At 40.1% G+C, this 13,124-nt stretch overlaps 1 protein-coding gene across 2 annotated transcripts in view; it reads right to left on the bottom strand.

Moving 5' to 3' along the window:
• Positions 1 to 2,586: 2,586 nt before the first annotated feature.
• The window catches only part of ITGBL1 (integrin subunit beta like 1), a gene marked incomplete at both ends in the record, with an annotated part of 272,895 nt that continues 262,357 nt past the window's right edge, over positions 2,587 to 13,124 (bottom strand). For both annotated transcript variants that reach the window (XM_080689531.1, XM_080689532.1), the window contains 3 exons: positions 2,587 to 2,678; positions 3,768 to 3,881; positions 12,355 to 12,501. In XM_080689531.1, coding sequence (XP_080545657.1) covers positions 2,587 to 2,678; positions 3,768 to 3,881; positions 12,355 to 12,501 — 353 coding nt within the window. The remainder of the gene's footprint in view (positions 2,679 to 3,767; positions 3,882 to 12,354; positions 12,502 to 13,124) is intronic.

Below are 13,124 nucleotides of genomic sequence, written 5' to 3'. Positions count from 1 at the left end.
GTGCACATTTGTGTACACACACACACACAATATTAAAATATTAATACCAGGCAGATAAAAGTAAAATTAAATATTCCTGTTTTCATAGAAGAAGCATTCATTAGATTTTAGAAACCATGTGACATATGCTATAATTAAGTTTGGATTCTATAATTGGTAGCTAAATGAACCCAAGAATATGGCTAGTTATCATAATTTTATCTTTGTCCAAAATTCAGGACAAATTTTGAACTTTAGGGTATAATAATTACTCTAATATCTAAACAGATTTTCTTGGACTACAAAAATGCTCAGGGCATTTTTGAAGCTTCTCTTTTGTGAAAATATAAGAAGCAACACTTCTGTTGGAGTTGCTGTTAATTAAAAGGGAATAATAATATAGAGAGAATTCTGTAAAAGTAAGACACACCTGAGGTTAAGCGACACACCATAGGAAATTCAAGATACTTTCACTGGAGCAGAATTTGGCACTGCTCAGCTGTGAGCCAAATCCAACCTCCATCTGTTTTTGTATGGTCTAGAAGCTCAGAATGACATTTTACTTTTTTATGGTTTTAACAGTATCAAAAACAAGCAATTAAGGAAAAATATACTATAGAGATGTACACAGCCTACAGAATCTAAATTATTTACTATCTAGCCCTTTATAGAAAGTGGGACACTGCAACAGGGGAAACATGATGGCAATTTGTATTATGATTGCCTAGGTAATATGAGTTTCAATGTGTGTGTACCATCACATAAGCCATCAAAATTGCTACTGAATAATTATAAAAGGTCTGATTGAGGCTTCAAATGTTTATATAGCAAAGAGAAAAGAAAATAATCTCTGTTGTTTCTTGACTACTTATATTTCCCTCATTTTGCAAAACTGATGTATTAATTGACATGCTCAAAAATAAAGATACAACTATGCGGTTACACTCCTTAATCTCAGGATAGATATAACAATTTTATAAGTCTTAAATTATGAGAACATTATTAATACTAAAACAAGCATCATTAAATTTTCTCTTAAAATAATTTTCAATATTAAATTTTTAAGTAACAAAGAAGATGCATATTTTCCTTATTTTTGGTGACTTGACTTATAAATCCCAGGTCATGACTCTAGAACATTCAGATCATTAACATAAAATTTCCAAATTAAAATTTTCATCTTAAAACAAGACACAAATAATTTTGCTACATTATTTTAGGATTTTACAAAATAATTACATTTAGAAGAAAAAAATGTTTTTTTAGCTCTAAGTAATTAAAGGTTACCTAAACTCATGTGTATAAGTAGATTTAACTGTATATATGTAAGGAAAGTCCCAATTATTGTACATTTTCATAATTTAATGTGAATTTCATACAAAGCAAAATTTCACCATTAAGAAAATAAACATTTTGTTCCTATCACTGAGTGAATATTTGTAATTTCTACTTAAGCCATTTCTAGGTTTTGGGGGCCCTCTTTTGAGCTTTAAAGTTAGGTGCCATTTAATCACAGTGGCATTTCTTGACTTCTTTGTATGACCTTACAAAAAAAAGAGAGAGATAGCCTTTTAAGGAAAACGAATGTGTATTTCAGACTTGTCTATCACACTTATAACTAGATATTGCCTTTGAAAGGGGATACCTCACCAGGAAGTAATTTAAATAGAGAAAAATCTGGTTTCTTTTACCTGTAAACACAGCCTAATTTTTTAAATGTGATCTATTACTTCTAGGAACCTAAAATGGATATCCCTAAAAAATAATTCATTTCTGCTCTTCATTTTCAGTAGGTTGATATATATTGATACAGAGTATAAACAACTTATGTCACTATTTATTAAAAATGCTAATTTGTAGATTTTTCATAATTTCTTCCTTTGTCTTAAGGGATTCTTACTTAATGAGTTTGCGGTGAGATTAGCAAATGACCTAATGGCTAAAATGACCAATGTGTTCCCTTCCAAAGAACTCATGATCCGGTGACCCCCAGCCGAATACCACATCTAACGGGGGTTTGAACCTTATTGTCCTCACGTGGAAATGTTGGGTGGAATGGAATCCTAGAAAACTCTGATTGATGGATTCATGGAAGAATATATCTTTTCATACAATTTAATATGGTCTTTTCTATGTAGAGACATCGATTTCTAAAGATCATGAAATTCAGCACTTCTCAGTTCCAGCACTATTGGTACCTGTGTGTCAGAAAATTCTTTGCTCCTGTGTAGGCTTCCCTGTGCATTTTGTAGGCTGTTTAACAGCATCTTTGGCCTCCAGCTACTAGATGCCCATAACAGGTTCTCCTATCCCACTGAGTGTGATAATCAAATTGTGTAGACTTTGTCAAATGTTGCCTTCTGGGTTGCAAAATTGCCCTTGTGGAGAAACACTGATGCAAGAAAAATTCTTTCCAGTGTTGCTTCTATCAGATTTGTTTTCATTCATTTCTAATGGGTACCCAGATTTCATTCTAGCAGTCAGAAATTGAACAACATACAATAGTCTGTTTAACCTGTCCTAGTGGTGGTTACACATGGTTTCCTTTGCATTTATACATCCTAATGGCCTAGAAAAACAAGAATCCAGTCATCACGTATGGAGTCATCAAGGATATTCTGTGCCAAGCCAGATTTCGCATGCGTTTCCGTTCCATCCCTCCCAGCACTCACAGTTTCCACAGCTGCAAATTCCATTCCCTGCAATAAAACACACACGGGAATCATTATTGAGATCAAGATGCACCAAGTTAAAATATGATGTGATGCCAGTCCAAAAGAAAACCATTTCACGCATCCTCGAAAAGATTTTCTAACTGTTCAATAATCTGATTACTGTATATGAAGGGGCTGAAAAAGATCCGATCTTTCTAACAATGACTGGAATTTATTTGGTATCACAACCTATGGGCCAAATAGTATTCATCCCGATTCACTCCAGCTGGTATCTTAGCCAAAATTACATTTTCCCGACTACGTTTTACAACTAAACATTGAAAAACAGAAAGCCCCTTAATATAATATGAGGCTGGCCAGGTAGTCGTAAGAAGAGGACACTTAAGTAGTTGGAATGATGGAGAATGATCTCTAATTTAGTGGCATGCATAAACGTTCCTTTTCTATGTTCGAGAAACAAACCCACATGTTGTCATCATGCCCCCTGTCACTTGCTTAAGAAAATGTATTTTATAACCAATTGTTAGGATAGCAATGCCTAGTGCACAGCTGAGCCTTTTAAGTGTCTTCTTCTTCTGATTACCTGGCCAACCTCATATTATGTCAAGGGGATTTCTGTTGTTCATTGTTTAGTTGTAAAACATAATCGGGAAAATGTAACTTTGCACCTCTCTTCCCTACCCATTCACATATATACATGCATCTCATTCCTGAAAGCAATCAATACATCGGCTAGAAGCACTGGAGTCCCGCTTAAAATAATAGTCCATCTCCTGCATACCATCATCAAAGTAAAATGGTTGTCAAAAGATTTTATTTCTCTTTTCAATATACAACTGGACATGTGTGAGTTTGTGGGATGGATCACCGTGTGAGAGTTTCCAGATAATCCTACCATCTAGCTTCATTCTTTCACTTTCTTCTAGGACTGGGAATGTTAGTGCTTATTCACAAATGCCTGCTTCTGCTTCCACAGCGACTTCAGATTAACAGTTGTCCCTTAATTCGCTGGAACCCATCCTGTCTGGCCATCTACAGCATTAATGCAGTGGGTGTCACTTGGTTCTGCCGCAGCCTGTGGCATAGAACAATCAGAGTGGCTCGGTACTGCACCTGTACAGATGAGACCATCATGCTTGTCACAGTCTCTGTCATCACAGTCGCAGAACTCCCCTGAAATATACCATTCTTCCTCGGAGCAGATGCACTTCCCACAATGACAAGAACCTGAAATCACAAAGAGCAATACTCACCATCCCCAAATAATGAAAGGCTCCCATCTAGAAGAGAATCTCCTTAACACGCTGACAATAGGCTTCTAATAACCTATCTTCTAACGGTAAAAGTTTATTGAATAGCTGGCTGCTCGGAGGGGTGCTTTCCTTACTGTAATTCATAAAGGTCACCGAGGAAAGCCTTCATTACAGATCCAGACAGTTGTCATTAGCCTTGAGCAAATGTCCCTCAGCCCAGTCTGGTCGAAATGTCAATGAGAGCAGACACGGCTGATTATTGTAGATGGTCTCCAATAAAGGTGTTAAAAAATAGATGGGTTTTGGATATTGGGTTTTTTTTATTTTCTGGATTAAATCGTGCTTTTAAAGTGCCTTTTCTTTAAAGGAACCTGAGAGTAATTTTATTAGATGAGAACTCATTTTATAGTTGAAATAACTATTAAGTTATTGGGTTAATAATTTTCAATCTTTGTTTACACGAAAGTCTCAAAATATGGACATACACACCTGCATATTGTCTACGACACAGAGTGGTAGCTCTTCTTGACTTCTTTGCATGACCTCATTTTTTTCTTTAGAAAAATAGTCTTTTGAGGGAAGAAACTAATGTGTATTTCAGGTTCATCTGTCATATATGGTCCTGCATAATGTCTAATTAAAGTCCTAAAATGCATATACAATCCTTCATGTATGTTTGACTTCTCAGACTTCATCTTTAGGATTTCCTGCCATAATCATGGGAAACTCCAATCCAATCCCCCAGATGTTCATAATTCCAGAAGCACTGGCCCGTCACTTTCCTCACTATTCCTCCTGGTTCTCCCATTTTAACCCCTCCCCAATTTCACACACTCATGGTTTGGTTCTTAAAGTATCTCAAGTTAATGAGAAGTAATTTTATTAATGGTATACTTAAAAACCAAACAATAGCTGGGTGTGGTGGTGCACTTGTAACCCCAGCATTCAGGGTGCAGAGACCTGAGGAGGATCACAGTTCTCGGACAGTCCCAGCTAATTAGTGAGGCCCTTTGCAACTCAGTGAGACCTTGTTTCAAAAAAAAATTAAAAATAAAGACTCACTGGGTTTGGTGTAATCCCCCTGCTTAGGAGGTGGAGACAGGAGGATTGCGCTGGTCCAAAGCTAGTCTTAAAAGACCCTGTTTCCAAATAAAATGTAAAAATATAAAAATATAAAACTAGGTCTGGGAGTGTAGCCCAGAGGTAGAAGGGCTTCCAGGAACCCCAGTACCACCAAAAAAAAAAAAAAAAAAAGACTCAAAAATAGGGCTAGGATGTAGCTTGGTGGTACACTGCCCCTGGGTTCTGTCCCAGGTACTGCTGGAAAAAATATATATATATATATATTTTTTTTTTTCCAGCAATGTCTCAAAGATAAGAAAGTTCTCTCAGTCTAGCATCTTTCATGACTGGTTAAAAAAAATTCTCACATGGCTAAACTGTGAGGTAACGTCCACCCCAACAAGAGAGATAACTTTACAATGAAAAGAACTTCTGTTCCCTTGGGTTTGTGGTTCTTTCCAAAACGTGATTTCCTTTTACTAAAAAATGGTTTTCAGGTCAAAAATCACCTTGAAAGAATGTGAAATAGTAAAGGTATTGTCACATAGTTGACAAAATTCTAAACTTGGTTACGTTTAAAATATTTTGAGGAAGCCAGGTGTGGTAGCACACACTTATAATCCCAGTACTTGCTTGGGAGGCTGAGACTTGAGGATCGCGGTTCGAGGACAGCCTCACCTACTTAGTGAGGCCCTTTGCAACTCAGTGAGAACTGGTTTCAAAATAAAGAATTTAAAAAAATAGGGCAGGGGGTGTAGCTCGGAGGTTGAATGCCCCTGGGTTCCATCCCCAGACCCACACACACAAAAAAAATATTATCAACCTGGGTGATCAAAGTATTTAAGAAAATGGAGTTATATTCCTCATGCATAACAAAAGGCATTTCATTGGCTGTCAGCAAAACTTCCCCCAAAGACTGCATGTTTAGTGTTTTATTTTCATGAGTGGGAGAAGACTAATTATTTGAAGAGTTTGGCTGGTTTTAGTTCTTTCTAAGATATGATCTCCTTTATATTGTAAAATTATTTGCACAACAGAAGTGAATGATTTTATGTGGCCATCATATCCATGTATTACATCTATGATACCTTTTATGTGTCCTGGGCTGGAAAAAGAGCTCACATTTCATCTTTAAATTTCTCCCTTAGACGTGGATCTAGTCTAACCATTGCTTTTGCTTCTGGAAGGTTCAGCTTCTGATCTTAGTAAGCATTTTCTAAAACTGATAAGCTCATTTGAAACTTACTCCATCTGAGGAGTAAGTTTCAGTTTCAGAAGTCTCCTAGCCATACAATACTTCAAATAAAAGCCAAGGAATGACTTTATATGTGCCATGAAGCTGTAGCTTATCCCATCAGCGTTTTCCCAGCTGTGTTATTCTTTCCTGATTGTCAATGCTCAATGCATCTAGAGGGAAGGAATTCTTCTATGGCTTGTATGACTAGGAATAGCATAGCATGTTCTAATAACACAGTGTGAGTAGTTACTATAACCTATCATAGCACTTTTCTTGTAAAGTGTTCTGGTTGTGATTATAAATAACCAATAATGGGGTCAACTAATCCTGTCTGGAAATAGAAAAACCAAGGGAAGAGATTCTGAATAACATACGTTACATGACTACCCAGAAGCATGTATTCGACTGAGCTGGCTGGTACCTGCCCACATCTCAGCCCAGTCCAGCCATAAGGAACAGTTGGCCCATCTTGGCAGGAGATCTTTGGCGGTAAGTTCACAACCATATTTTTTCCCCTTTCTCCACATAAGTACCCTTAAACATATCCTATGTCCCTTCTGTGAATTTTGCTGGCTTTCATCTCTGGGAAATCAGCTACAATTTTTCTTTTTCTTCACATGTTTTCAGAGCATCCCTAAGACTTAAGAAGGGCCAAGAAATAAACTTCTTCTGCCTTCAAAGATAAGAAAGGAAGAACAGAAAGGATAAAGAAATGGCCTAAGACCACATGGGTAATAAACAGCAGGGTTTCAGTTGATTTGATCTACACTTCTATCTGGCTATCTGCCTATCTGTGATATCACTCACAGCAAAATGTTCATAAAGCTTCGAAGATGAGCTGTATGTTCCTGCAGAAAAATATTGGGTAGGACAACTAGAAAGTTAGTCTGAGGCTGGCCTTCTGAAGCATAACTTTGACCCCTTTTCTTTTCTGGAGATGTGAAACAGGGGTTAGGTGGCTGAGAGATAGATGGGTGGAGTGGCTGTACTCTGGACTTATTGATGATGTGTGACTCAGTGGGTACCACTGGGAGCATTCAAGGAGACATTGACTGGCAGGTTTCCAGCCAATGCTGTGTAGCAGCATCTGTAAGACTATTACAGGTGATTGCTTGCATCAAGGTTAAAAGTTATTAGAGTAAAAATGTTGCTGTGTCATCTTGGGTTCAAATTAATAGATCCACAAAGAAACAACATATATCATGTATTCTTTACTTTCTGTAAAGGTAGCAGATCTTTGTGGAGATCTGGCAGCTAGGCTCATCTCTTTGGGCTACTTATAAAGACAATTAGAGTCTAGGGCAAGGCACCAGGAATGGCTGCCTATTCTAGTGCTATGCCTGGACTTCCTTTTCCTTTTACCCAGCCTGACAGAATGCTACACCTGACATCTCAGCAGGCAGTTCCCACTACTGGACCAAGGACTCCATCTGTTATGAAGGTCACAACATTGTATCTTGTTTTACCATTTTCTACGGAGTGATTTACTGTCTTGGCTATAAATTTGTAAAGAAAATGTTATTTCTTCTTTGTTTCCTGAAGTGATGGCATTATTCACAGCTGGTGGCCAGTGCAGCTTTCAGATTTGTCCTCTTGGTGGTAGCGGTGGCTCAGGGGTGCCAAGGTGACCCCAATCTTCTGCTCCCATCATCAGAGGGAGAAGACCCTGGATAGCCTTTGGGGTCATCAGAATGAAGGGTTTCATTTAAAAATCCGAGAAAGATTGACATAATTCAAACAAATCTGAGAAATTTATCAGGAAACATGGCCCCAATCAAATGATTTGGAACAGTTTTCTCTCTTCTGCTGTCTATTAAAGTACTTTCTGTCATGGGATACTTTCCCTGGGATTTTCAGGGTGGGACGAGTGGTGGTTCTTCCCATGGAGACCAGGAGAAACTGCTATATCTCCATTAGGCCACAGTTCCATGACCTAAGTATTAACCCCTTTCTTCAAATAGAAGCTCTAATGTCTCCAGAAGGTGAGGAAGGAAAAGAGACGTCCACCAACTACTGCTGACAATATAGACGCTCCTCACTAGCTGAATGTCCTAGTCAGTTTCCATCCCTGTGACCAACAGTTAGGACAAGCACAAGTTAAAAGAGGTTGGGTTTATTTGGCTCACAGTTCTAGAGGTATTGTCTATAGTTGGCTGACTCTAAGGTAGACATCATGGCAGCTGCGCCCTGGCTTATTGAAGGAAAGCTGAGCTCAGCTCAGACAGCCAGACAAGAAGTGGCCAAGGAGAACTATATTCTCCAAGGCCACAAGGCCACAGCACCAGTGACCTACTTCCTCCAGCCATTCCTCACCTAAGTTACCACTTAGTAAATCCATTCCAATGCGTATTCTTCAGTAGATTAATCAACTGATGAGATTAGAGCCATACTTCATTTATTTCACTTCTGACTATTACTGAACTGGGGACATGCTTTCAAGACCTGAGCTTTTTGAAGCCCATTCCAAACCTCAACCATGACATTGAATATCTAAATGTGCCCCCTTGGGGGAGCTTTAATAATTCATTTTGAATTTAAAGACTCTAAAGTACTCTTCCTATTAAAGGATAAACAAATTATTCACGCAAATATGCATTAAACCCTTCACTGATCTCTAGATATATTTTCACCACCCCAAGCAAACAATATGAAGAAGCATTAAGTAGAGAGATTTTTAAATTTTGTTTCATTTTTAGGAAATGCCTTTGGGTCAATGTTTAGTCAACCTTTTTATTTATTTTTTGCATCTTCTATATTTATGATGCTGAAGAATGAGAATCTTTCCTCAAATGCTAATGAATTTAGCAGGAACATTTATTTTTTGAAAAGGAAACCAACTCTTTGTACAAATGTCAGTCTAGAAAATAGACTGTTGCTACACTGGTGAGTGTGTTTTTTAAAATAAATTCTTCCTGTGCTTGCAAGTGGACATGGCTTAGCAAACACCTCTTTACCAACAATACTAATGATTTAATGGGCTGTCTGGTAAACATGCACGTGTACGCCGGGCGTGGTGGCGCACGCTTGTAATCCCCACGCTTGGGAGGCGAAGACAGGAGGATCACGCAGGTTCGAAGCCAGCCGCACTGGATTGAGAGACCCTGTTTCCAAATAAAAATATAAAAATAAGTCTGGGAGTGTAGCCCGGAGGTAGAAGGGCTTCCAGGAACCCCGGTACCACCAAAGCAAACAAACAAACAAAAACATGCACGTGTACACAGTGGTTAATTTTTTTAAATAAACAAATATAAACACACCCACTAATGTGTTAGTATGAATGGGTGTGCGCCTGCAGTGGAAGCACATGTCTTTATTCCCATGATGTTGTCATTATGGAAAACCAAGTAAGAAAAAAATCATATAAATTGCAGAGTTTTGTGTTTGGAGCTACGTTCAGAAAAAAAAAAAACTGAATTCAAAAACGTGATTAACCATTCTTAGAATTGTTTTTCTGTGCAGGACACTCCCCTCTGATCCGGCAGCATCTCTCTGTGTCCCTCCTGTCCTCCTGGCCAGTGAATTCCGTCTCTGCCTCTGTTTTACTTTTTTCTCCTCTACTCTCTTCCTCCCCCAATCCTTCCCTTTGTTTCTTTCTTTTAACTTCTTGATTCTCTTAACTCAGCTTGAATCCATAACAGGTGTTTCCAGGAGCAGAGCTCTGTCCCTCAGAAAATAGTACTTGGGGAAGATTTGATTGGGGCTTGCAATTAGATTGAATAAAAGGAGGGAACATCGTGATTATTTTAAACTCTTCTGAGTGCCACTTGCTTGCTGTAATGACATTAGGTTAACCGCCCAGCCTGCCTGCCTGAGCACTGTAAACAGAAGCCTGGAACACAGAATTCCTGGAAACCAAGGACACTGATGTCTATTGAAACAAGCAGGTCTGTATCCATTTTCAGTCTTCCTCTTGCACCACAGGGGGACCACAGCATCCTTTTGCTTTTCCGTCTGAAGTTATATCAAAAAGCCTCTTTCAACTACTGGCCTGGAGCGATAGGGAAAGCATTAGCCACCCTGGGGGACACGTTACCGGTGGTGAATCCTGGGCTCCAGCCCTCTTTGTGTGCCATGAGGCATCACCTGTGGAAGTCTTGTAGCACTGCTCAGTGTGTCTGGAACTCTTCTGCTTTACAGTGTCTTCTTCAGAAAGAGATGACCTGCTAATCCTGTGCCAGTGTTGGTCCTGGGGTCAGCGCAGCCTTCACTGGAGCTGAGCCTGGTTCAAAAGTGGGTGTTTTACAGGGAGGCTGCTCAGCTAAGAGGGAAGCTCCCTAAGATTAGAGATCAGCTCTTGCCCTGAGGGAGACCCCCTTAGACTCCTGGGCCTTCCTAGCATATGAAATATGAGCATGACACCTTGTAGAACGTGCGTATGTGCCAGGAAAGCAGGATTTTAAAGCCTTCCCGAACATTATACAAAATCATCAAAACTGAGGTGTTTAAAATTTAATCTAGTAGACTTTAAAGAGACAAAACCCTCTCTGGTGGTGGTGGTGTGTGTGTGTGGAGAGAGAGAGAGAGAGAGAGAGAGAGAGAGAGAGAGAGAGAGAGAGAGAGAGAAAAGAAAAGAAGAAGAAGGAGGAGGAGGAGGAGGAGGAGGAGGAGGAGGAGGAGGAGGAGGAAAGAAAAGAGGAGGAAGAAGAAAAGAAGGATGGGGAAGGGGAAGGCTTGCTTTTCTTCTTTCTTTCTTTCTTTCTTTCTTTCTTTCTTTCTTTCTTTCTTTCTGGTTCCTGGAAGCCCTTCTACATCTGGGCTACACTCCCAGACCTATTTTAGTTTGGGAAACAGGGTCTCCTAAGCCAGCACAGATGGCTTCGAACCTGCGCGATCTTCCTGTCTCTGCCTCCCAAATGCAGGGATTACAAGCGTGCGCCACTACGCCTGGCTTCTCATTCTTTTCTTTGATGGGCTAATGACTTTTATTCAATCAGCTGATAGGTTGGAGTTCTTCTTTGTAGATTTTTCTCTCTCCATTTAATTATTATCTATTTCCTTATATTAAGTTACACACACTTGCTTGGAACAGTTGGTGATTTTTAGGTCAAAGAAAATTGCACCAAAATGATGGAAATCATGTCCCTTTTTCTCTGTTTTTAGGCAACTCAGTATTTAGTCTCCTTTTCTTTCTCACACATCCTCTCCTCTTCCACATGTACAACCATACACTCGAGCCTCAGAGCTCTAAGAATCATGTTTTATCAGCACACTTCTGCAGCTCTGGGTGTGTTCGTAGGGATGAGCTCAACGGCAATCTCCTGGCCTTCCTGCTTCAAGTTCAGGACCCAGTGTATTTTGTTGTTTCCTTCCTTCCTTCCTTCCTTCCTTCCTTCCTTCCTTCCTTCTTCCTTCCTCCTTCCTTCCATTCTTCTTTCCTCCTTCCTTCCTTCCTTCCTCCCTCCCTCCTTCCTCCTTCCTTCCATTCTTCTTTCCTCCTTCCTTCCTCCTTCCTTCCTTCCTCCCTCCCTCCTTCCTCCTTCCTTCCTCCTTCCTTCCATTCTTCTTTCCTCCTTCCTTCCTCCTTCCTTCCTTCCTCCCTCCCTCCTTCCTCCTTCCTTCCTTCTTCCCTCCCTCCCTTCCTTCCTTTATTTCTTTCTATTTTTGGTAATGGGGAGTAAACCCAGGGGCAGCCAGCCTCTGAGCTACATTCCCACACACCTTCAATCCTTTTCATTTTCTGCTGAAATAGAATCTCAGTAAATTGCTAAGGGTTTGCTAACTTTCTGAGGCGTTCTTGAACCTGTGATCCTCTTGTCTCAGGTTCCCAATTCCTGGATGACAGGTATGTGGCACCACACCCTGTTTCTCCTTATTTTTTATAAAGTCACTCATTCTGTTTCCTCCAACCACAACTTTGCATACAAGTAGCTAAATAATCATTTTTCATGAAAGCCCTCTCCTGCAGCTCATTAATCCCAGATCCAAAGGTTCCTGTGGTAAAGGGTCAAGTTTCAGGTAGAATGCAGGGAGAGGAGACAGCAGCTTTCGTTCCTGTGGTAAAGGGTCAAGTTTCAGGTAGAATGCAGGGAGAGGAGACAGCAGCTTTCGTTCCTGGGGAGCTCAGTCTGGAAAAGATGGCTACTGTTCACAGTTATACAAACCATGCTTCCAAATGGGAATCCAGCCCAGCCGGGGCAGAGACACTCACCCTTCCCTGAGCACAGAATGCCATCTGCCGATTCACACAGACTCTTGCTCTCTTCCTCTGTCATATTGCACTGGCGAGGATGCTGGCAGAGCTTGCCGAACCATCCTCTCTCACAAACACAGCGGCCACAGGAACACTTGCCATGCCCTGCAAAGCAAACACCGGATAGGTGGGCGGGGTGAGAGGAGGAGACAGGTAAATAACCAGCTGAATCAGTCTTCAAGACAAGTGTATAAATTATGGGTCTGGGCTCCTATCAAACCTCCATTCCTTTTATGTGCAATCTGGCACATGATTGTGTAAAAGAATGTCACAACAGAGATTTAGCTTAACGGGATAAAAGCAGTATAGGTTTTGGACTCAAGAGAAAGGAATTTGAAATAACTTAGAACGAGATTGTACCATCCTTTCTTGAGAGAGAAGGAGAGAGAGAGAGAGAGAGAGAGAGAGAGAGAGAGAGAGAGAGTCCCTCACTTGCATTTTAACTAGTGGAGAGTCTCTCTGCTCTTCTTCACACCCTGACATCCATCCAGACCAGTTTGAAAGGCGCGTCATTTCACCATGGCTCGCAGCATTTCTGACCTGAGCTTGTGTGGCGTATTAATAACAACGAAAGACACTTACCTCCGTGTACCTCTCCACTCACTAATAAGAATCTATGGGAGCCCAAGTATGCAAGTAAGTGCGTAAGTCTTGACTAAAGTATAGAAATTAGAAACAGCATCATGCTTAGACTCACACTTGGCCTTTTCTTTCTGACATTGGTGTCT

Source organism: Muscardinus avellanarius (assembly GCF_963383645.1).
Source record: "Muscardinus avellanarius genome assembly, chromosome: 2".
NCBI classification, from domain to species: domain Eukaryota; kingdom Metazoa; phylum Chordata; class Mammalia; order Rodentia; family Gliridae; genus Muscardinus; species Muscardinus avellanarius.
Note: the sequence above shows the minus strand (reverse complement) of the source record. Positions and strands in the feature narration are given on the sequence as shown.